The sequence below is a fragment of the Cheilinus undulatus genome, linkage group 15, assembly GCF_018320785.1.
Source record: "Cheilinus undulatus linkage group 15, ASM1832078v1, whole genome shotgun sequence".
NCBI lineage: Eukaryota > Metazoa > Chordata > Actinopteri > Labriformes > Labridae > Cheilinus > Cheilinus undulatus.
The window spans coordinates 36,986,790-37,010,455 of record NC_054879.1 but is presented as its reverse complement, the minus strand read 5'-3'; the positions used below and the strand labels follow the sequence as shown (position 1 = coordinate 37,010,455).

Below are 23,666 nucleotides of genomic sequence, written 5' to 3'. Positions count from 1 at the left end.
GGGGATGTTATGGATTCTCGGAGCACATGCTGTACCCGGGTGGGCCCCTCAGATAACTACAGTCATAGATGTAACATGAGCAGGGAAATGGGATGCCATCACCAGGACCTGGAGGTGCAACAAGTCTGGAGTGTAACACAAGCACCCCTGGCCAAAAATATATGTCAATAACATAAATAAGAAAGAAATCTTGTGAAACATACTTTTATTTGAATAGATTTGGTGGTATCATTTTTTTCCAATAACTTGAAAACAGGGGCATGAAGGAGCCCACTTCAGAGCAAGTCAAGTAAAAAGTCAAAAATGCTGCATTCACATTTAGGTTGTCAAAATGTGATACTTTTCTGATGTTTTTTCCATCAAAAATGTAGCTATTTCATAAGAAAAATTTGTAAGAGAGGAATGAGTCCATCATAAACTACAAGAAAACTCCTGCTCACAGTCACTTAAAAAATACCAGTGATATTTTGAGCAATATTTTGCTAATAAAAACATGAGAATACCCAATATTGGGTATCAAGGAATTTAGTTTTCTTGTCCTGGTTGCAACAGGTTTGTTTGAGCTTTAAATTACGGCATCATGACAACTCTGCTACATATTTTACAATGCAGCCACAGTCTGTTGACATCAATCAACAACTTTGAAAAGCAGTTTATTATTGAAAAATCCAAAAAGTCTAGTTGCATCATTAGTATCCTATGGTATCCAACAACAAAAATATATATATATATATATTTTTGTGTTGATCAATAGACAACACAGTCAATATGAGGTAAGGATGGAAAAATATTTGAAACTTTTTCAAAATCATGAGCTTTAAAACAAAACATTCTCCATAATTTTGATGATATGTGCCACTGTAAAGGAAGGAAGCCTTCAGAAACTACATCTTTTTATAAGACAGGTAAATAGGAGAGGATTTAATCCATCAGAAAGTGCAGGCAATGTAGCACAAAAACAATGACGTTTCAGAAATTGCCAATGTTTCTGCACAATTTTAATCAATCTGTAAGAGTTTGCTTGAATTCTTCGTGATCAAACAACACTGGCATACTGGCACCCATTACTGGGCTCCAGTGACTTCTGTTCTGTTGCCATAGGCATCAATATCGTTAATTTTTCCAAGCAACCTATCGAAAATGAAAATGATGGTATTGTGACAACACTAAAAGACATCTGTGACGTACATCCTCCTACTTTCCTGTTTATTATAGACTAAATGAGTAAATAACTGGCGGATAAATCGGTACTATAAGTAATATTCTAATTATTTCCAATGCAGTATTATCCCAAGATATCCCCCGGCTGTATATTTAAAAAGAAAATACACAATCAGCAGTGCCATCTCCTAATCGCAGCTGCAGCATCACAGCACAGACACTTGACAGAAGAGAAGCATTTCCTGAAACCGGAGGCTAAAACTCTGTGAGTTCACAATGACTGCACCAACCTTCACCGGCTGTTTTTGTCAATAAAGTCCACTTAGAGTCAAACGTCTACCCTCACTGCTGCTGGCTCTGCCCAGATAACTGTAGGTAACGTTAGGTTAGCATTGTCAACAGACCACCAGCTAGTAACTTCTTTTAGCTAACGTTAGCCAAGTTAGCCAGAATGTATTAAATGACACTAACGAATGGGCTAGAATCACTGGAATAGGCTGTCAGTGTGGTTACAGACGTACCGGGATTTCACCTAAACGACCCTGCGTATGTCTGTCTTTGAGATCGAACTGCTGACCTGCACACAGCCGAAGTTACATACTACCAAAAAGGGACGTGTAGCTAGCTAGCTGCTCTCAAAATATCAACTGACCTTCCCTGGAATAGCAGCGAACACGAGTAACTGACCATTGTAGGCTTTCCCAAAGCACGACACGGCATGTACTTTAATAATACAACAATAGTCCCGAAGATAAGCCTTAGTAGCACCAAAGGCATACCTGGGTTTGTGTTTATTTTGGTTACCTACCATTTTCACACCCGCTGTTTGACCAGTTTGGTAGCCCGACTGTCGCTCATTGTGCGCATGCGCGGAAGTAGTCAGGCAGTTATTGGAGGTTTCATTGAAATAAAAGCGTTTGCAGGAATTGCCCAGTTTTCGTTTGATCTATTTGTGATTGTTTGAAGACTTTTTTTCATATGAGTGAGAGATAAAGAAATGTAGATGTTTACACTACTTTTTATACCTGTTACACGACAAGAAAACTCCCTTCAAACTGCAGTCAACACTATTAAGACACCCAGTCCCTACTCCACAACATAAATTCACCATCACATACTGGCCAAATAGCAAAGCCTATATGGGCACAGTTGAATTTGTAAACATAATCTAACATTTCTGTCCAAATCAACAAGAAATGGATGCTTTCTAACTTAAGGAACAAGCGTTAGATTTGACTAATTACTGAACATGCATCTCTCTTTGACAAAAAAACTGCAGGACATAGCAAGGTGTATATAAAAAGAAGTCACATAAACTCACACAAGTTTTCCACCATTTTATCAGCTGATTTTCCTCCCTTTTAATTTTCATTTCCCCTTAATAAAGTCCATGCCTTAAGACAACCTATACCATAATTCCTAAGAATGATAGGCCTGCTAAAAATGAAGTTTCTATATGTAGAACTTTTCAAAACTCATTTTGCAACATGCTCAACAAAAAGACCCAACATTAAATACAAAAAAAAAAAGAAGAAAGAAACAATCAAACTGGAAGACAAAAAACAGGACTGTCAAAAGATTAAAATTCTTAATCGCAATTAATTGAAGGATTTCGGTATTTGTTTGTGATTAATTGCAGGCTTTGTATTGCATTTTTAAATTCCACTATTTTGCATTTAAAACTGTTTAAATCAAGACCTGTTTTTACAGGTAAATGGAATATTATGAGATGAAATTTACTAAGGAAAAAAGTAACTAGTCATGGATTGAAAAGGAAATGGGGGAACAGCCAAAAGGTAACTATTTGATAACACAAGGTACAGATGACTTATGACTTTTCCACTGAGCTGTCTGTGAGTTTTTAATGTGAAATGAGACATTAAGGAGCCGTGCTGGACTTATTTCAAGTCACTGTTGCTGCAGGGAGATGCTACAGTGGCTTAAGCAAAGTTTGTTGAGAGGACCAAAAAAAGTATTTAACAGGCTTTGTGCACTAATTGTGGATCATGGTTAATCTTGATTAATATGACTGATCTTCACAGCCCTACATAAAGCTAAAACGGTGACTAAATAAAAGAATAAAAGCAGAACCCAAACACAAATAAAAGAACAAAGACATACTCCTGATGTAGCACATTTAATCTTGAGGCTGTGCTGTGAGGTTATATGATACACATTTCCTTAAAATATCTGTTTAATCCACTGACCTAACAACAAACCTAGAGGCTGGTAGGATTCAGACACAGAACAAGTGCACACTTTACTCAAAGAGTATGTGGGTCAGGGGTTAATGGGGGCCCAGCATTTCTTGACCCTTACAAGTTAATCTGGCCAGAGGGCAATAGTGTGCTCAAATGTGATCTGAGCCTAAGGAGCATTTAAAAGGCCATATAAAATCTAGGACAAAAAATTTCCTTTTTCTAAATAAACATAAGATAGTAGTTAATTATGTATCTTGTCTTGTTAGGTGTTTGTCCTTTGATACATACAAGTTTTATGTGTGTTTTGCATCAGTTTTATGTGGGACTACAGATGGAAAATAGCACCTTGCTTAATCTGGTGCAACTATTTTTTAATTTACTATGTATGAATGATCAGTGTCATGTCACTCTGTCACTCAATCAATAGATAGACAAATAAATAAATAAATGAATAAATGATAATAAAATAAATTAAATGAAAATAAAATAACACAAACCTCCAAAAAGTCATAAAACATCAGCAGCAAACCTAGACAACGAAACAAATTTTATCATAGAAGTAAAAAAAAAAAAAAAAATCACACACATTTCCTGTTAAAACAATACCATTAAATACAAAATAATTGCTTGGATTTTAATGGCTTTTACTGAAAAAATCAAGAGGTCAAAATGTCAACATTTTTAAATGCTTTTTATGGCTGCATTTCTGTAGTTAATCCCAAATTATCTCCTTTTTGCATTTTAAAATTCCAGTTTTTGACATTTAAAACAATTTTTAACTGGCTTAAATTGAGGGTAATTGACTTCCTGTCTGGTTACAGGCCTGCTTTTATTGTGAAATGAGGTAATAAACTTTTAATAGATCAAAAATAAGGACATGAATTCAACCACAAAAAAAGAAACTTTCTATGGATTGGAAAGGGCATGAGGAAAAGTAAAAAAATAATGTTTGATAGCATAAGGTGCAGATGATTTGTGACTTGTCCACTGAGCTGTCTTAAGTTTTTAGGTGAAATGAAAAGAAATAAAATTAAGCATGCGATAAAAAATGCACTAATTAATGGACTTTAATTAATCACAATGAATACTGACAGCCCTACTACAGACATTAATTTTGACCGCCAACTGTTCAAATACCTCTGGTGGTAGGTGTCCTACCAAATGACTAAACTTGAATGCTTTCATGTTGGTGACAGAGAGGGAGATTATTCTGCATCAGACAGTTACACGGAGGATGCCATTTTTTTTTCCTTTTCTGCTCAAACTTTGTGGAAGCAGGAAGCTTTTTGTCATGTATGTTGTCACTGTTGAGTGAACGGATCTCAGAATGAATATTTAAGTCCTTACATAACATAGGAAAAAAAAAACCAAAGTGTGCTTTTTCTATAAAGACAGTCTTTGGGCTGAGTCAGGCTCAGCTGAGCTTTATCTCATGAGAAAAGAATGAATACACCCTTCAACAAGTGTGAAACCCACACAGCACTGCTGCTGATAGAGTATCTGTAGATGTCAGCCTTCCTTCTGTTTGACAGTGAGAGGACAAGGATGGTGCCTTGAATTAAAGAAACACAGGATGCAGCATGTGAGTGGTCATTACAGTTAAGCTGTGGAGAACTCTTGTATTCATACTACTTTGGAAATACATTTCATTCCTTACTATCAGCTCTCATGTGAGAATGACGAGCTCATTCTCTGCAAATGATATCTGAGGGACTAGAAGTTTTATGCACTCCTGGTAAAACTCATGGAGACCCGATTTTGATCTTGTGCCCAGTTTCATTATGAGGTTGGCTTTCTTATCAGCTGACTGATAAAATTCATTCAGTCCTATTCTAGACACACATATACTGCTGAACAGGATCTGTGATCTGCTGCTCCAACGCCAGCGGTCTGAAGAGTCTGGCTTTACACCTAAGAGGTCTACGGTAGACCACATCCTGGCTCTTAAGGCCGTTATTGAGCAGTTTCAACAATTCAATTCAGGGTTGCTTGCAGCTTGTGGTGACTTCCGGAAGATGTTTTTCTTGGCCAGTAGAGATGCCATCTAGAAGATTCTGGAACTCTATGGCATCCCACATTGGCTCATCCAGCTGATGTTTGCCCTATACTGATGCAGAGAGTGTTGTAAAGTGTGGTGGCTCGACCTTTGACTTCTTCCCAGTTGATTCTGGGACAGGCAGGATTGCATCTTAGCCCCTACACTCTTCAGTAGCTGTACGGACTGGATAACAGGAGCAGCAAACTGTGAAGTGACATTTGGTGATATCCAGATCACTGATCTGGACTTTGCTGATGATAGTGTGATCCTTGTGGAGACAGTGGATGTCCTTGTGGAGGCTCTTAATTTCCTGAATGAGGAGGCTAAAGCATTGGAAATACACGTCTCCTGGGCCAAAACAAAGATCCAAGCATTTGGGTGTGCCTCGGACGCTGCCATTCAATCTGTGTCTGAGAATGGTGAGAGTGTGGAAATTGTAGAGCAGTCCACCTACCTTGGCAGTATAATCCATCAATTAGCTGACTGCAAGGCTGAGACTTGGACTCATGCATGGGGCGATGGGTTTGCCGAGCAAAACAGTGTGGCATCCCAGATTTCTGAGCATGCAGCCGAAAGTCAGTCTTTCAGTCCTTGGTCCTTCTGGTCTTGCTATACTCTTGCGAGGCCTTAATGTTGACTGATGGCCAGAGGTGTCGACTGGTTTCCTTTGTGACAACTTCTCTTTGGTGCATTTTTGGGTATTGTTGGTAAGACCATGTGTCTGATGCTGACGTGCTTAAGAGAGCAAGGATATGAAGGGTTAGCTGCCTGAAATGGGAATGGAAGCTGTGCTTCTATGGGTGCCCCGGACTAGGAAGGCTGGTCCAGACGCCGGGGGCAACTGCATTGTGGAAGGGCCAGCTGGAAGGATACCTGAAAAGAGGGGGCATGGGCCTGGCGCATGCCTGGAGGAAGGCCATCAGGGGGCCAGAGCAGTGCAGGGCCAAGGTTGATGCAGCGAAGTGCTGAATTGTCATATGCTCCATACCTGACCTGACCTATAGACACAGTGATGATAATACAGTTACAATGGGATGGAAAAAATACAACCAAAAATACTTCTTTGGAGAATTCAAAATTTGGCAGAAAGTGCACAATGGTTGGGAAGTCAGTGGTAGATCACAAATATTTTGATGGTTATTTTTCCAAAGTAAACAGAGAAAGTAAAGTAATGGAGCCAAAGAGGTCAGTTTACTTGCTGCTGTGACATGAAAGTTTGTCTGAGTACAATTTCTAAAGAAAAAAAAAACACAAATGGACTCAAAAAAAGATCAAAAATGAAATTTGTGAAGTCTTGGGATATTGCAAGGCAACTTGCACAATGTATGATACAAAATAGAGGATATCTAATCTGTGACAAAGCTAATATCAGAATACAGCGATTCTGCTTTTCTTGATATTTTGCAAGACAATCATAGAAAACAACACATCACAACATCTGATTTACGAAATGCTACGAAATACACCCCAAAAAGGTAAAATGCATGTTCAGTGTATTTATTCACTTAGACTTGGTGTCTGTTTCTCCTTTCATCCTTAACATCTTTTCACATATTTTCTGACAAGATCCCAGTCTTCACTTTCAAATTCAGACTGGTAGGGAAAATTCCATTAGAGAGCTGTATTTAAAAAAAAAAACGTATAATTTACAAGATAATTGTATTACATATGTTATGATTGTGATATTGTACCCCTTCCCACCAATACAAAGTATCCAAACTGCATTTGTAGAAACACTGCAATTTATTAGAACCTAAAGAATTTCCTCCATTTAAGATTAAAAAAGATAAAAGACTAAAAATGACGACCGTATGTTCAGCTTTTCTGGTAAAGACTATTAAAAGTACACGGTGAGCTTTCCTACATGAGAAGTACAGGAGTAAAGTGTCTCCTCCTACTCCTGACCAGCAGGTGGCGATGTGTATATCTTTGTAGCTGGTTGGTATTCACCAATCCCAGGAGAGTCAGGTTGTGGGCATGATCTACTTTGCCTGCTTTGCTTTCGTCCCGTCGATGCTGTCCAATCAGACCCCGCAAAACCGAGACACCGCCAAGATCAGATTGTGAGACGCGCCGCTGTAGCACTGCTAGCGGAGAGTGGATAGAAAAGGCTAACAAACAACTTGCTAACTTGTGAAGTGCACCGGTAAGCCACATTTATCGACTTGTGGCTCGCTACCCAGCTGCCACGGACGAAAGTTCGAGATGTTTTATACATTTTCCACCAGTTTATGTGTTTTATTTTGTTTGAATATGCTGGAAACAGAAACAAAGCTAACAGTGGTGAAACTGCAGCGCGTTGTCAGTGTTGTGTATGACAGCTGTGGATTAGCTCCACTGTGAGCTACTAGCTAGCGACGGCTAACAAAGCGTCGGTGGTCCTTGGTTTTCCACCCTTCCTGCAAGTTAGCTTTTGGCTAAAATACTTAATAGATTGCGCTAATTGGCCATATACTTAGTAATCATTGCTGTTCTTCAGCCTTTATCTTAAATATTTATTAAAAGTGTTTATTTACCTGCCGTATGTTGCTAGCGGTGAAGTCATTTGCAGGGTTTCGGTAGGTTTCCACTGAATCTCTACGGCGATAGAGATCAGGCTGGTAATTTTTAATTACGCACCTACTTATTTTGGACGGTTCTGCACGTTTCTGTATCATTAAAGGCGAAGGAAGGTATGAAAAATGTTTGTTTATGCCAGTTTGGATTAATTTCACTTGTAGCGTTAATTAGCCACAATTATTCATCTTATACTTTACTATTTACGGAAAGTCTAATAATCACGCATGTACGCAGTTGCACATATTATGATGGGAATAACTGGTTTTCAGTGTGAAAATGAGTGACAACAATCTCATTCATATTACTGTTTATTTCCGATTGATGGGCATCTGACAAGTAAAGCTCAAAGACTGTCAATAAAGAGATCTATACAACAGTCACTGTTACAAAGTGAATAACGGGAAGTCAACCCATTGTTGTGAAATATTTTGAGTGAGATTTTTATTTACATTATCCCTTTGAGTGAACTATACAATGGTTAATGACACTGTTAAGTTGATTCTTTCTGTATTCCCGCTGTGGATGGTCTTTTCAAATGAAAACGGTCACTTTTGATGCTACTTCAACCAACAGGCGAACCCCGGCATTGCTTACAGTATTACATCAAGTAAATGGAAACGGGAACATAAATAAGCATACAAGTCGACTATCTGAAACTGAAAAAAGCCCTGATATTTGAAATAACAATGCAATTTATTAAATAGTCCTTCGACATTACTTAGTATGTTTCCTGTTTGGTAGGGATTTAGACCTCCTCTTCCTCCATTCTCAAATGCCAACAACAACAGCCGTCGAAGAAACAGGAGAGTGCACTCGTAAGTGCACAGAATCGCTATTTTAACTTTATTCACCGTGCGAAATGCACACACATTTCTTTTATGCTCATGCAGTCTAAATTTTGTCTGGAATCTGCAGCACTGAAAGAAATATTCGCTAAATTTGATGTGAATCATTTGAAAACGTGCATAAGCTAACTCGCTAGCTAACACCAGCAAGCTCAGTGTAGCGCTAACTGTTAGCAGTGGCTGTTAGCTAGCTGCATCCAACAAAAGATTCATTGGTACCGTTGTATGAAAATAATGTGCGAATACCGCCAGCAGTAGTAGTGTATGTAACCATATCTTGCTTTCACACAGGTCACACTATTAGTTTTGTGCTTGTGTGTTAAAGTTAGCCTGTTTGCGTGACCTGTAGCAGAAGTTCGACGATGCCTCTCCTCCGGACGTGCTCGGTACCTGAAGTAGGCCTTGTGCACACTTGCCGTAGTAAAAGTTGAGAGCATCAAGGGGTGGTTTCATATGCTATTCATAACACACAGTGCATTTTGAAATAACTCTCAAAGGCTCTTACAAACCGGGATTGGTGAAAAACAGATAAGATTTCAGTTGGTTTTGTCCTGCAAGAAGATTACTCGGTAACTCAAGCTAACGTTTGAGATGTAGCTTTGAGCAGTGTGCTTGCAGCTGACAGTTCAGATGGGCCTCAGAGATAAATGTTAAATTTACCCCATTAAAAGGATAAAAAATCAAATATGTGGCATAGCCTAGCCGAATTGTGATGCTCGGTTGAATTTGCAAACTTAACACCCAATTAAATAGTTTGCTCTTTCTGTCTACAGGGGTCTGAAAAGTGACAAAAAGGAGAACTTTTCCTTTTTAGCCTGAAGCTCAACTCCTCTGGTCCTTTGGGATCATGGCTAAAGATGTGAGTATGAGTATTTTTTAAACTTTTTTTTTATTGTTGAATTAGATAAATAGAGAAAACACTTAAGAAACAACTATGTTTCTCATTTGCTACAATGTAGGAACCATAGCTGTTTTTAGGGATGCATGTTATTAGATTTTTTTGCCAACATCTGATATGCCAGTATTTAAGAAATATTTTTTTACTGATATGTAGTTTAATGTAGTTCAGACCTAAAACGTCACTTCGTTAAAACACATGATTTAAAGCTTGAGGATGAACACATTTCAGTCCTTTAAACACATTTCAAAGTGTAAGGAATGAGGATGAAAAAAGACAAAGACTTCAGCTGTCATAGGACTGTTGGTCCAGCCTAAAATTGCACCGCAACCGCAAATTATTTATTTGTATGACTAACGTTTACAGCTGATAAATGCAGGTCTTTATAACCTAAACATTAGATGTAGATAGTAGCAGAAATTTTTATTTCTGCTGATACTGATAATTTACTATTTACCATATATCCTCTAATGAAGACCCAGAGTCAAACTGGGGCCAGGGTCGTGGTCTACACAAACAAATAAGGGCATGCCCCCCTTTATTGACCGGAGTATAATAAAGGATTAACATTTTAATTGCCTGGGCACTTCTATTTGACACAGTGTAGCTGTTAATGCTTTGTAACAGGAGTTTATTTGATACAGTGCAGCGTTTCTTAGCTTTACAGTTGAAATTGTCACACAAGATGCTACGTGGCCATTTAAATCTTTCGCTCCAGACTGAAGCTGGAAATACACAGAGGCACACAGATGTGCAATGCCAGCAGGAGAGTTAACTGAAGGACAACCAGAGTGAGTCAGTGGCAGCATAAATAGTTTGTTCACGAAAAGAGGACTGAGGAAACAGAGCTTCTCTTCTTCTTGAAATCTGTTTTTTTTAACACAGGTTATCAGTCATTCTTTTATTATAAGCCTCCTTCTTATAAAGGCCTGGTACCTTGCGGTGTTAATTTTGGCAGCTATTTTTGGTTTTAGTTTTAGGCTTTAAATGAAATGCATTTTAGTTTTAGTCCCATTTGAGTAATTTCTACCCTTTTTAGTTTTAGTCTAGTTTTAGTCGACAAAAACTTGAAACATTTTAGTCTAGTTTTAGTCCATAAAAAGTCCTCACATTTAAGTCTGAACTTTAAGTCCAAGCATTTATTTTCTTGCCTAAATTTGGTACAAAATCATGGTAGTGTGTTCTCTGCACTCTGCCAGACCTGGGGTCCCTGCTCTCCACAGCTGAGAGGCAGAATAGCTACAGATGCATTGCATTTTGACAGATTTACCCACAGTGGAGAAATATCACAGATTTCGAATGTCCGACCAAAACTACATTACATTTTAGTCTAGTTTTAGTATTTTGACAAAAACTAAACTTAATTTTTGTCAGTTTTAGTCATTACAGATCATTTTTGTTAGTTTTAGTCTGGTTTTTGTTATGGAAAAAAAAGGCTGTTGACGAACATTTTTAGTCAGTTTTAGTCGACAAAACTAACACTGGTGCCTTGTACAGTTTTGTAAATAAAAGCCCTGGTTTTTATATGAGGATTTACGGTATCACATGACAAAACTGTGTATCCCTACTGTTTTTAGCTAAAATGCATTTTAAACCCTTCAAGCATATATTATGACCCTACTTTGCATTTTTTAGTACTGAACTTCAGTGTTGTGATTTATTGCTTTTGTGGTTGTTGAGTGAAGTAAGTTCCTTTCTTGTACACAGGCTGGTCTGATTGAGACTAATGGAGAACTGAAGGTTTTCATCGATCAGAATCTGAGCCCCAGTAAAGGTAAACACATCTATAGAAAAATGAGAAATATTTGTTGCTAAACAACTTTCAGCTGCCTTGGACACTCACAACATTATTGATATGTTTCTGTTTGGTTTTCATCAGTGGCACTCAACAGAATCAGCCCTTCTTAAAGTCTTTAATGCCCTCTTCATAGTGGTGCAAGAAAATGCTCTGTGTTGATTTTATTGAGTCACAGTGCAGCTTTCAACACTGGATTGTGATATTTTACTTGATAGGCTTAAGCAGTGGATAGGTATCTGGCTCAGCCATACACTGGTTCTCCTCTTACCTGTCAGGCAGGACATTTTCAGTCACTGTTATCAACCACACCTTTTCTAATTCTTCCCTGGTTTGTGGAGTTCCCCAAGGTCCAGTCCTGAGACCAACCCTGTCTTCTTTGTACGTGCTTCCACTAAGCCTCCTAATCAATGGCTTTAAAGATATATCCTACCACTGTTATTTATCTCTTTTACACCTCCAAATGTCTCAAGTGTCAGTACTGCTCAGTTGTTCGAGTGCCATTAAGGATTGGATCTCAGATAATTGCCTGCAGCTTAATACTGACGAAACTGAGGTCCTGTTTGCTCCAGATGGTTTAGTACCATATTTAGGGGTGCACCGATCGATTGGCCAAAATCTGAATCGGTGCCAATTTCCTTAATTTTGGGGGATCGGTGATCGGCCGATACTAAGATAAGATCAGTGGATAAGATCGGTTTCATATGTACCTCTACCTACTAAAATGTGAAAAGTAAAAGACTAAAGGAACTGATATAATTTAGTAGTTTAGACAGCAATGCTCTAAACTTTTCATTTATATTTGAGAGAACTACCTCATGTGCAATTAAAACAACAAGTTTGTATTGTTTCAAGGGTATTGTTCAATGTTTTTCAATAAAATAAGATTATTATATGCTGTCAGTTATAAAAAAAAAATTGGTATCGGCCAAAATTGGAATCGGCAGGTCAGGCTTTTTAAAGATTGGTTATCGGCCAGAAAATTGCAATCGGTGCAACCCTAACCGTAATATACCGCTCAACTGAGATGCATTGTTTATTATTAAGTCCAGCTTTTTGGAACCCTCCTTCATTAGGGTTAAGATCAGTGGCCACTGTTGACTCTTTTAAAAAGCAACTCAAGACCTGCTTGTGTAGTTTGTGTACTGTAATTTTTTGTATCTTGTATCATTGCCTGTGTTTCCTTTTATCTCTTCTGTAAATCACTCTATGACTTTGCTGCTCTTGATAGGTGCTATATCAATAATATTAGTATAGAAATTGTCTTTGTAACAACAGCAAAGTCTCAAAGGGAACAATATTTCTTCAAATGTGTGTCATTGTATTTGGACAATAGGGGGCAATGGAGTATCAATGACTAAATGAAGCTAGACTCATTATTTGTCTTCCCATGTCTTGTCAGGTGTCCTATCTTTGGTTACTGTTCAGCCTACAGCTGCCCCTGTGGCCAAACAGTTACTTCCTAAAACGCTTGGGCCATCTAACGTGAACGTCGCTGCACACATGCAGCATGTGCCACACATGGTGAGTGATGCTCCACGCTATTACTGCCCTTTATGAGCAGGAGATATCAGGCTTTTGTGTATTCCTAACCCCAATTTTAAAGACCTTGGAATCTGGAAATAAGATATTCAGCTTTCTAAATAGTCACTGGGTATCAGATGCATGTTTAAGTGTATCTGTTTGCAAGTTTTCCCTGCAGTGTCTTAATGTTGTGTAAGCCCCTCCATTATCATTGTGAGGTGACCGGGCAGACGGTAGGTGGAGGCAGTTGATCCTAAGCTTATCAACTCTACTGTCAGCAGGATTACACCCATCATCCCATTATATACATGGAATGTATACATAACGGAAATCAGCTTAGATATCACCTCAGTGAACTGATAGATCACCTAGCTACAGTCCTCATTGTTACTAGATTTGAAAGTCTATTTTATTTAGACATAAATGGCTATTTATTAGAATATTCAAAACCTGAGATCTTTCTCAATCAAAACTGCATTTAAAAATGATTTTTCAGTGACTTTCTCTGAAGTACTCGTCGCTCTATATGCGCAATTAATAATGGAAAATGTTGTAAAATGAAAATAATTGGAAGTGTTGCACATGTCATGATTCAGCCCTGTAACCAAGCAAAGATTTTAGTTTGATTTGACCAAATTTAAATTCAGGGTCTATGTTAGTTATGGCTAAGATCTTTGCAAACTTTCAGCTTCTTTCTGCATTTGAGCAGCATTGGTGAGGGTTCAAATCACCAAATTCCCCTTCATTCACATAACAAGAATCTGAAGATAGCATGAGGCTTCAGCAGCCAAAGTTAATCACATCAGGTTAATATGTACCAGAGTAAGTCTTTTAGTACAACAAAGAAAACTTCTTTGTTATCTCATGGTTTCTCATAGAGCTGCACTAGACGACTGAAATTAAAATGGGCAAAAATGAGTATAGTTTTATATACTGTGGTGCTGTAGACACCTGAGTGGAACCTCAAGTGTGTGTTTTACACGAAGCAAACTAGAGGTGTCATGATACTAGAATTTTGATAGGATTCCAGTTAAAATCAAACCACGATACACCAGAGATGATCTCCCCGACACCCAAGACTGCTTACTTCAGCTTTTCCCAATTTACAACCTGGATATAGGAAAGGTTCAATAAACTGTGAAATATATGCCTAAATTTGATGTGCTGTTTATAGTAAAATGCAAAATAATTATGATTTTCCTGTTTAGAGCAATATTAATTTTGTCGACTAAAGCTATGACTTATAACGTTAGTAGACTAACTTTTGGCTGTGAGGAAGACGAGACAAAGACGAGCTAAAAATAAATCTTTAATGAGTAAAACTCGAATGAAAGGTAGGTTTACTTTTTGTCAAGGTGGCTAAAACAGGACAAAGATGTAATTTAGTTTTTGTCGGACATTCAGTAGTTAGTGAGGATAGAGGTGTGATGGAGGGCGAAGCGGGGAAGGAGGCAGCTGGCAGGAAGATGTACAGCTTCTGCATCAGTCAAATAAGATCTGGACTCTTTCTTCATGTCTGTGCAGAAGTTTTGGTGTATTTATAACTTCTTTACAAACAGGAAAACCTACCCTTTTGCTTCCATACCACCGCTCCGTTGTACCATCAGGATACTGGCGTTTTCCCTCATTTGGTTGCCCCCTGCTAAATGCTATCTCTCTCTCTCTCTCTTTCCACGAGCAGCATCTTTTGGTAGGAATAAAAATATATATGTTTATTTGTTTCCAAAATTTGGTACTATTGAAAGTAAAAATAACAGGTGGTGTATTATTTAAAAGGCATAGTATTGCAAAGGCAATGAAGTATCAAAAATTTTAACTACCTTTGTGAAAAGGAATATTTTGTTCACCATTAAACCAGATCAAAAGTACCACAACAGGATCTTTTACACAGCAGTAAACGGCAAGAAAGATAAAGGCAGGCACAACCTGTCTATTTTTGTTTTATTTTATTTAACCAGGTGGTCACTTGAGATTAAGATCTCTTTTTTTGAGGGAGACCTGGCCTAGACAGCTCACTGGTTACAGCAAGAGGAACATCAAAATACAAAAAAAATAACAAACATAAGAGGAAAAAGGAAAGGATAAAACCAGCTAAATGAAGCGATCACATTTTTCAGTCAAATTGCCTTTTAACAGTTTTTTGACCCAAAGCTTGGAAGAATGAAGCAGAAAACTACTGAAGGTTTCCAACAGAAGTTCACCTAGAGACAACAAATTTTACCTAGACTCTTAAGACTTAAAGCCTTCAGTTCTTACAACAACTAACTCTCCTGTTATTTACTATTTAATGTTTTCATTCCTGTCTTTTGCTCTGTGCTTTATAGGTGATTGGAACACCTCAGAGGCCTACAGTACCCAATGCCATTTTGGTAAACAGTCCACACACACCCAGTTCCCAGTTCCTCGCTCAGAGTCAGCCATCTGACGCCTCTCCTTGGTCATCAGGGTGAGTCTGAAAAAATATTTGTGTGTTCAGAAAGTGGGAAATGGTTGCTGTGGTGTGGTTTTGCTCAGAGTTTATTTTCAGGAGATATCCTGATACCTATGTTGGACACACCAGTCGTAGGGAGTGATGTGGAGGATCTGCTCTCTCTGCAGGAAACGTGGAAAAAAAGGGGAGAAGAATGGAAAGGGCTTGAGGCATTTCTCCATGAAAGTGTGTGAGAAGGTGCAGAAGAAGGGAGTAACCACCTACAATGAAGTGGCGGACGAGCTGGTTGCAGAATTCAGCTCTGCAGACAACCACATGTCGCCCAATGACTCAGTGAGTGCTGCGGCTGTGCAACATTTTCTCATAAGATGAAATCCTCTTGAAGACCTCAGAAAAATGAAAAATGGAATATTGTACTTGGTGAGAAGTTTTAGTTAAAATGTGTACGTTATCTTTCGTTTTAGCATGTTTATGATCAGAAGAACATTCGGCGGCGTGTATACGATGCACTCAATGTGCTCATGGCGATGAACATTATCTCTAAAGAGAAGAAGGAAATCAAATGGATCGGCCTTCCCACAAACTCAGCTCAGGAGTGCCAAAACCTAGAGGTAAATTAGCACAGTAAAACAGTGGTTTATTTGTATATTGTCCCTTTCCTATGTTAAAACTGTAAATCATTATTCCTCTGTAGGTGGAGAGACAAAGACGACTGGAGAGGATTAAACAGAAACAGTCACAGCTTCAGGAGCTCATACTGCAGGTGGGTCAACTGATAACTTGTGTATAAAAGCTGTAGATTTCACTGATGTTATATCATTTTAAATGTACATTGAATCTAAAAAGTAAGGAAGTATCAACAACCTTAATGGGTACAAAAATAGTTAGAACTAAAAAGGAATCATCATTACTGGTTTCTGTTTACAAACATTGCATTGCTATAAATGCCTTTACATTATCAACGCAAGTGGAGCTGTGCTATAGAGACTTAAAGCTTGCTTTGTGAGGTACATGAAACCTTAATGGCAATTTACCTTTTCCAATAGACGTTGCAGTTCATAGAAGGTTCTGCATTGCAATAAATATCTCTGATATTCTTTGTATGGGTTTATTACATTGAATCTTAGTGATTCCTACCTCTATCAATGTAAAAATAGGAGTACAAAGACTTAGAAACAAAGTGTAGTCCACCAAGATCTCTCTATATTAACTCAGAAACAAGCATTTGGTTTAAGAAATGTCCTATGATTGAGGCTGGACTGTAATCCTGAGTGTCCTGAGTATTAAGAAAACTTTGGTATTGCTTCAGTTGCAGTCATAAAAAAAGGCATTGTGTTATTAGTGTGTTTCTTTATGTCTTAAGAGTGTCCAGATAACGCCACCTTCTTTTTGTAAAGATACTATCACAGTGATGACACAGGCACAATTAAATGTATATTGGATTTAATGTTGGGAATGTTTAACTGTATTACAAGTTAGATACCACTCAGTCATTCCTCTGATAATGAAACTCAAAACTAAATGTAATCAACTTGGTGAAGGTAGATTTTGGCCAAACTGATGTGATGGATTGTTTTTGAGATGCACCCAAAAATCTGTCCAGTGAGCATATTTTAAAATGATGTCTTTGTGGATGTAAGACGAGTAGAGTGTGTGTTGTCTCTTGGCGATGGTAAGACAGTCAGATGGAGAACTTCTAAGATTAAAACTGAACCAGATGCCTTGTGGTAGACATTTACTGCAGCTTTACTCTTGGGCTGACAGCCTGAGAGCTGCTGAGGGAAGATTTTTGATATGTTGAACGTTATGAAATGAGGGCTCTCTTTTGCTGCTTCAAAGTTTTCATTCGTCTTTGATCTTGTCTTTACAGCAAATAGCTTTTAAGAACCTGGTCCAGAGGAACAGACAGACAGAGCTGCAGGCAAGCAGACCTCCACCTCCAAACTCCATCATCCACCTCCCCTTCATTATTATCAACACCAGCAAGAAAACTGTCATCGACTGCAGCATCTCTAACGACAAGTATGTGGTTTTGCCTTCTTTCTTTTATGCACAAGTTCATCTTCAAGGTTTACAATACCCTTTAATACAAAAGCATTACATGGCATTGACAGAAACTTCTGAAACAACCAAGTCATTTACCTCCCTATTGTATAAGGTTAATTTTTCTCTTGAAAGGTTTTCATTTCAGATCAATCACTATATGTAGTCACTTAGAGAATATTTCTGCTGGTGAATGTCTGTTTTATTATGCCCAGTGTACAAGTCATGTAATTTGTTTGTATTACATGTTCATTAATGCAAATAAAGTTGATCATTTATAGGTTAACAGATGATCAACTCAAAAGACAGTTTTAGACTGTGCGCTTGCGGCACATGTCTTGGCGGTGACACAGCTTGATTTTAATTTTGTATAGAGAGGTCAGAGCTGTCAGACTGCCTGCATGAGCACTGCACCTCACGCCACTAATGTACGTCTTGCTTTCAGAGAATCTAGGGAATAGAGGCCTCACCTATTTTTTTCTGGTGCACAATGCAAGGTTATCAATCAAAATAGACAGGAAATGATATAGAGCCATATTTACCTTGTTGAAGCAAATATTTACATCCACACTGGAAGAAAATGTTTGCACTCTGTTTCTTGATGACCCTGATGAAGGACACAAGCTGAAATGCCCCTGCTTGATCAAGTTGTTCTCTAGACTTCTACTATAGTGAAGCTTTCTGTTTCCACACTTCCAATTTGGGCTCTTCAGAGTAGAAGCCTGGTTTAGCATTTCTTTGGAGTTTGACAGCAGAGAGACTTGGCCAACAGGAAGCACATACAGCCTGCTATGAAAGCTGTGATGGTGCATGCCGGCGTGGACACGTGCAGCAGCTGCAAGCAGCCAAACACGCTGCCTGTCTGAAACAGCCGTTATTCATCAATTGAACAGATTTGAAAATCTTGACAGCCTGGTTGTTGAGGCTAAGCTTCAGGATGAACTTGATACATACAGTCACAGTTGTTCAAGTCTCAAAATATGACCAAACACTATTATTTATCCATTTATCAGCTAATTTAGGGGTCATAATGTCAGATATTTTCTCTTGCCATTTTAATGTAATCATAGCTTTTAGGATACCACTGATAACCTTTCTGTTTGTTGTCAACCACACCCAGCGTTTGATACTGGTATGGCAAATGTTGATCCAGGTAGATGCAACACAGAAAAGTTTAAAGAAGTGTTTAAAACAAAGTCACCATAGACGACGACATAGAAAGACTTTCTGACACATTTCTTTGCAGAAGTTGGCCGAACAACTCACTTAAAAATGCATTTAAAATAACAGGATTTACTTCTATTTTTACAGCGAGGGTCCAGCACATGCATCACTCTGTAGGTGAAAACGCTGTCATTGATTCTAACATTTGTACCTAACAAGTCATGTTGAAACACCACTGGAGAGGGCAAGAGTGTTTGGTCAGGTCTATCTTTGTAGGAAAGTGACTTTTTTAAATAGATAAATAATCAAACCCTCTAAGCTTTTTTGGCTTTAATGTAAAAGTCCAAGAACTCAGTCCTCCCTTCATTGATTATCTTGGCGTCTGTCTGAAAAAATATTTGGGCTCTTTAATGCTTATCAGTTTAGTAAAGTCTAACCAATCTCTCCTGTCTCTTTTTCAGTATCCATCCAACAGTCCACTTTTCTTCTCTAAATAAGCCTAATGCACTTTTCTTATCTTTCTTTCTCTTTCTCCTCTCCAGGTTCGAGTATTTGTTTAATTTCGACAGTATGTTTGAGATCCATGATGACATCGAGGTGCTGAAGCGGATGGGCATGGCTTGTGGTCTGGAGGCGGGAAAGTGTTCTCCAGAGGATCTGAAGGTCGCACGCAGCCTGGTGCCCAAAGCACTGGAGCCCTACGTTATAGGTCAGTGCTACAGACTCCTGAATGTCCATCTGCAGCTCAGTTAATGGATCCAGTTAGGGCATTGAATGGTCATTTGCTGGTTTTGCATTCTAGAAATATAGGAGACATTTCAGGTACTGGTGTCAGGATTGAAACAACTCTACAGATTTTGGGAGAAGGTTTAGCTCAGTAGGTGGGGCAGGCGCCCAATTTACAGAGCTATTGTCCTTTTCATACCGGTCCTACGTTCCTCGTTCTTGACCATGTTTGCTGAATGCCATCCTCTGCTATCTACCCACATTTTCTATCTTTGTCTGCCCTGTTAAGGAAAGGCAAAAGCCATAAAATATTTACGAAATAGTACTACAAATTTCTTTAACTGCTGTAATTTTTAGAAAAATGCTACTGTTGGGAATGATTCAGAGGTTTAGTCTTAACCTGAATTGGACAAACCTCTTCAGATAGATTGATTTTTATTTATTCCAGGGTCCCTTAAAAATCAATTAAAGCTGGAGCCATAGTTCCAGACATTTTTGGAAAAGGTGTCAAATTCAATTAAGAATGTTTTCACATGAATGTAAGCATGGTGGCATGGTTTGTTTGGTGTGATAGTAGGAGATCAATTCTGAATGCTTGTTTTTTTCACCCTGTGTTATAGAAATGGCAAAAGGTCCCATCAGTAACGTCTACATCACTGGAGGGTCCTCTGCCAACGGAGCACGATACCCTGCAAGCAGGTGAGAAGTTTTTTCTGTAATTTAGCCTTCACACATGCCAGTAAGCAGACCTCTTTTATACAATGAAATAGTAGACCCATGTTAAGATTTCAAGATAAAAGTCTAAATTTTTGATGAGATTTATGTTGTAGAATTTGTAATTAAAGTCCTAATTTTACGACAGTTAAATGTCAAATATAATTGATATCTACATTTTATTTTGAAGAGCAACCAGCTGCCAGATGTAAAATTAGAAAACATGTATTATCTTGTGAAGTGCCATGGAACTGCATTCACTCCTGACAATACTTAAAATTACATAGACATTGACAATGAGTGCCTCTCTGTGTTGTGTGGAAATGCAAGCCAATACCAGCTTATGAAGAGGCTGCCACAGACGACCTGAATAGCTCTCCCTTTACTATATGAATGTGTTCTGATAGAGATGGAATAGTTTCAGTGCTTGAGTATGGTATTCACATAACTTTATGAATGAGTACTTAAATATTTGCCAATTCTACTTACCCCAAAAACAAATCCATCATACACCAGGCTACTGGTGGCGCCCTTTATTTTCTTAGTGTAGCAATAATCAATTCCTCTATTTCCCGGCTCTGAGTTAAATAACAGGGAGTGTTAATGTAACTGTGGGTTACTAAAGATATAAATATGAAGAAAACTTCATCATGGAGCTCCGCAGTATGAACCCAATAGTCCAGACTTTATTTGGTCACCGCTGTCAGCTCGTACATGGACCAAAACGGCTGATGGTAACCTCTGGTTTCACAGAGAGCTCAGTACACAACTTTGTAGTAAATATAATTAAATTAACAAGCTGCTCTAATCTTTTAAATCTGTTTCACGCTTAGTAGCGATGCACAATACTAGGCTTTTTTGTGTACGACAGGAAGGAATGTTATTCAAAGTTGAAAAACTTTTGAACCGTAAATCATAGACGCTTTTTCCCTCTGAACACTCTCCGTTCTGCCATTCTCATGACGCCATTGTAGTTCTTATAGAACGTTTTCTAGCAAGCCTGGAACTTGGCTGACTTTCCAGGCTCTTATAAGACTTAATCCTTACTGGTAACTCCAATTTTGAGCGTCTTTTTTATTAGTAATCCTTTTTTTGATTGTTCCTGCAGTTAGCCAGTTAGCCCGCTAGCCATATTGTCTGTTCATATCCCAGAATGCATTGCAACTAGGTCATGACAACCAATGGCATGCTGTTCTGTCATCACGTCAGACCTGGGAGAACAATTTTACATAAAAATAATTGAGTTTTACTTTCTGATTGTTTTTTTCTTTTGTCTTTATACTCTCATTTTATTTTATTTATTTATTTATTTTTTAGAATTCAAGTCACATTACTGCAGCACACATATTCTTAAAATCCAGGTTGACCTTAAAAAAAGGATGTTTAGAGGGGCTGATGTTTTACAAGCTTTTTAAGATAAAAAGTCTGGATGAGACACAACAGCTAAAAGATAGCTGAGAGCTCTAAAGGTTTATCATATGGACTAAATATAGAGGCAGTTTATTCTAGGCAGACACTGCCCTATACATGACAGTCCTCTTTAAAGCATTGGATTTAGGCAGTGGTAATGTGAAGTTTCTCTTCCACATTTATCCATGACAGCCTGGCATGTACCTTATCCACACTGTTGCCCGTTGAGCAGTGCAGTACCAAACGGTTGGCTCGGTTATGGGTGAGCTGGATCTTATTTAGGTCTTTTCTGAGACATCAGACCAGGCAGTTTGACAGTAATCAAGCTGGGCTAAGCTTCTGCTCATTTTTGCAACTACAGTGTTAGTGTGACTTGTAAGTTTGACATCAGTTGTTTCACCCAGCAGTTTTTCCTCTGAAACCTGCACAACGGGTTCACCTTGTAAAGAAATGCACAGCTGTTGATCTGTCCTCAGAGCGTTTCTGGAGCCAAAATTCATGAACTTCGTTTTTGAGATGCTCAATTTAAGTTTGTTTCCAAACAAATGATGCTTTGATGATTTTGTCAAGACTCTAATCTCATAAATGATGGCCTTTTCTCTTAACATTAGGACTGAAGTCTTTTCATATTAGAATTAATGTCAAAATGTATATTTTTTCCTTATATGTGGCCCTAATACTCCATGTCACTGCTACCATTATTAACCTGATATATTTCCTTCTCCTCTCAGTGACGGATGCACTGACGGCACCATGGCCTCCAGTTCAAACGACTCTCACTACAGCGGCTCTCGTGTGGAGACTCCAGTGTCTTATATGGGCGATGATGATGACGATGATGAGTATGATGAAAATGACGATGAGGACTAAACTGTCTACGCCGCCCCACTCCAACAAGCACAGTCCGCCACCTTCACTGTGGGAATTTAGGTCCCTTTTTTGTGTGTGCTTCTCAATCCTCCCCCCGTTTCCCCCATGCCTGTATTTCTGTCCGGCTTTCTCAGGGGTGTAGATGATTACTGAAAGAACAGAGGTGTGTACGGCACCTATCTTTTTTCTGCTCCTGAATCACGTGCACCTGCACCACCACAGCTCTGGGGGAGGCGTCGTCCAAGGGAACTGTAGTCTGTGGCCCGGCCACCACGCTGATGTCTTTGTATGTCTAATCCACTTCTCAATAAGCCATCCCACGTAAAGAAAAAAACAAACCTCTGTAAAACCTACTGCTGTTGGAGAATGTATAATGTACCTGTTTGAATAGTTATTCCTATTATTTTGCTATGACATGTGGCAGACATGACGATGATCAAAATGTTCCAAGATGGCCAAAGTGTCTGCTTTAACATGCCGTGTTTGTGCATCACCATGGTTTCTGAGAGGCCTGACACAGTTGCCATGGCAACACAAGATGGGGCTCCATCCAGTGTGTTGATAGTTTTTTGTTTTGTGTTCCGGGCAATAATTTGAAATAGTTTCTTATCTCCCATTGTGTTGGGTTGGCTTCCTTCTGTTCTGTAGGCAGCTGCTTTTCCTGATCTTGTTTGCTAGATTATTTTTTTTTTTGTTTCTCTCTCTTTTTTTTTTGTATTCTGGACTTAAAAGGACTTCTCCATCACCGCCCTGATAACGCCTTGGTAGTGTTTACAAAATAATGGCACCAGCAAGGTAAAGACTTTTATAACCCAGGCTCCTTCTAGGTAAATAAGCTTTGTTTGTGAATTACGTATATGAATCCTACGACGATTGTAGCTTATAGTATCCTTTTAGAGGCCAGTGGTAAAGATAGACCTTCAAAATTTATCAATGTAAAATTAAAAGTGTGGTTGCATAGGTCTTTATGTACTCCCTTGAAGATCTCCCTTTTAAAACTCAGCAACACATGTACTGACTCTTCCAAATACCTTTTCTGTAATCTAATATAAGTTTGGAAAATAAATATAGATTGTTTTAATAAGCTGGGATGTATAATTTCTAAGTGGTCAAAGCAGAAACAACACCTGACTTTTTGGTTGGAGCACAAGCATCTCTGCTTGCAGGGCATTTGTGCCTGGTGCACCTCCACCGGTGACATCAGGGTCATCAGCTGGGAGCCACCCATCTCAGATATTTGGCCCCTTTAAGCTCAGAACATCACTGGGTGGTGGGGCAGCGATAGGG

At 38.6% G+C, this 23,666-nt stretch overlaps 1 protein-coding gene across 2 annotated transcripts; it reads left to right on the top strand.

Moving 5' to 3' along the window:
* Nucleotides 1–7,390: 7,390 nt before the first annotated feature.
* On the top strand, nt 7,391–23,463 carry tfdp1a (transcription factor Dp-1, a). Of its 2 annotated transcripts, none has more exons than XM_041807867.1 (12): nt 7,391–7,546; nt 9,578–9,663; nt 11,410–11,476; nt 12,900–13,021; nt 15,346–15,467; nt 15,620–15,785; nt 15,917–16,063; nt 16,147–16,215; nt 17,323–17,474; nt 19,202–19,368; nt 20,006–20,084; nt 22,241–23,463. In XM_041807867.1, the coding sequence occupies exons 2-12, from the start codon at nt 9,652–9,654 to the stop codon at nt 22,377–22,379; spliced, it is 1,242 nt and encodes a 413-aa protein (XP_041663801.1). In that variant the 5' UTR covers nt 7,391–7,546; nt 9,578–9,651; the 3' UTR covers nt 22,380–23,463. The 2 variants fall into 2 exon arrangements, with proteins under 2 accessions (XP_041663801.1, XP_041663802.1); XM_041807868.1 differs by lacking the exon at nt 7,391–7,546 and adding an exon at nt 8,696–8,774.
* Nucleotides 23,464–23,666: the final 203 nt, after the last annotated feature.

Coding starts and splice junctions, on each gene's coding strand:
- tfdp1a (XM_041807867.1), top strand. Junction 16,216..17,322: donor TTCAGGAGCTCATACTGCAG/GTGGGTCAACTG, acceptor TTGTCTTTACAG/CAAATAGCTTTTAAGAACCT. Junction 19,369..20,005: donor ACTGGAGCCCTACGTTATAG/GTCAGTGCTACA, acceptor CCTGTGTTATAG/AAATGGCAAAAGGTCCCATC.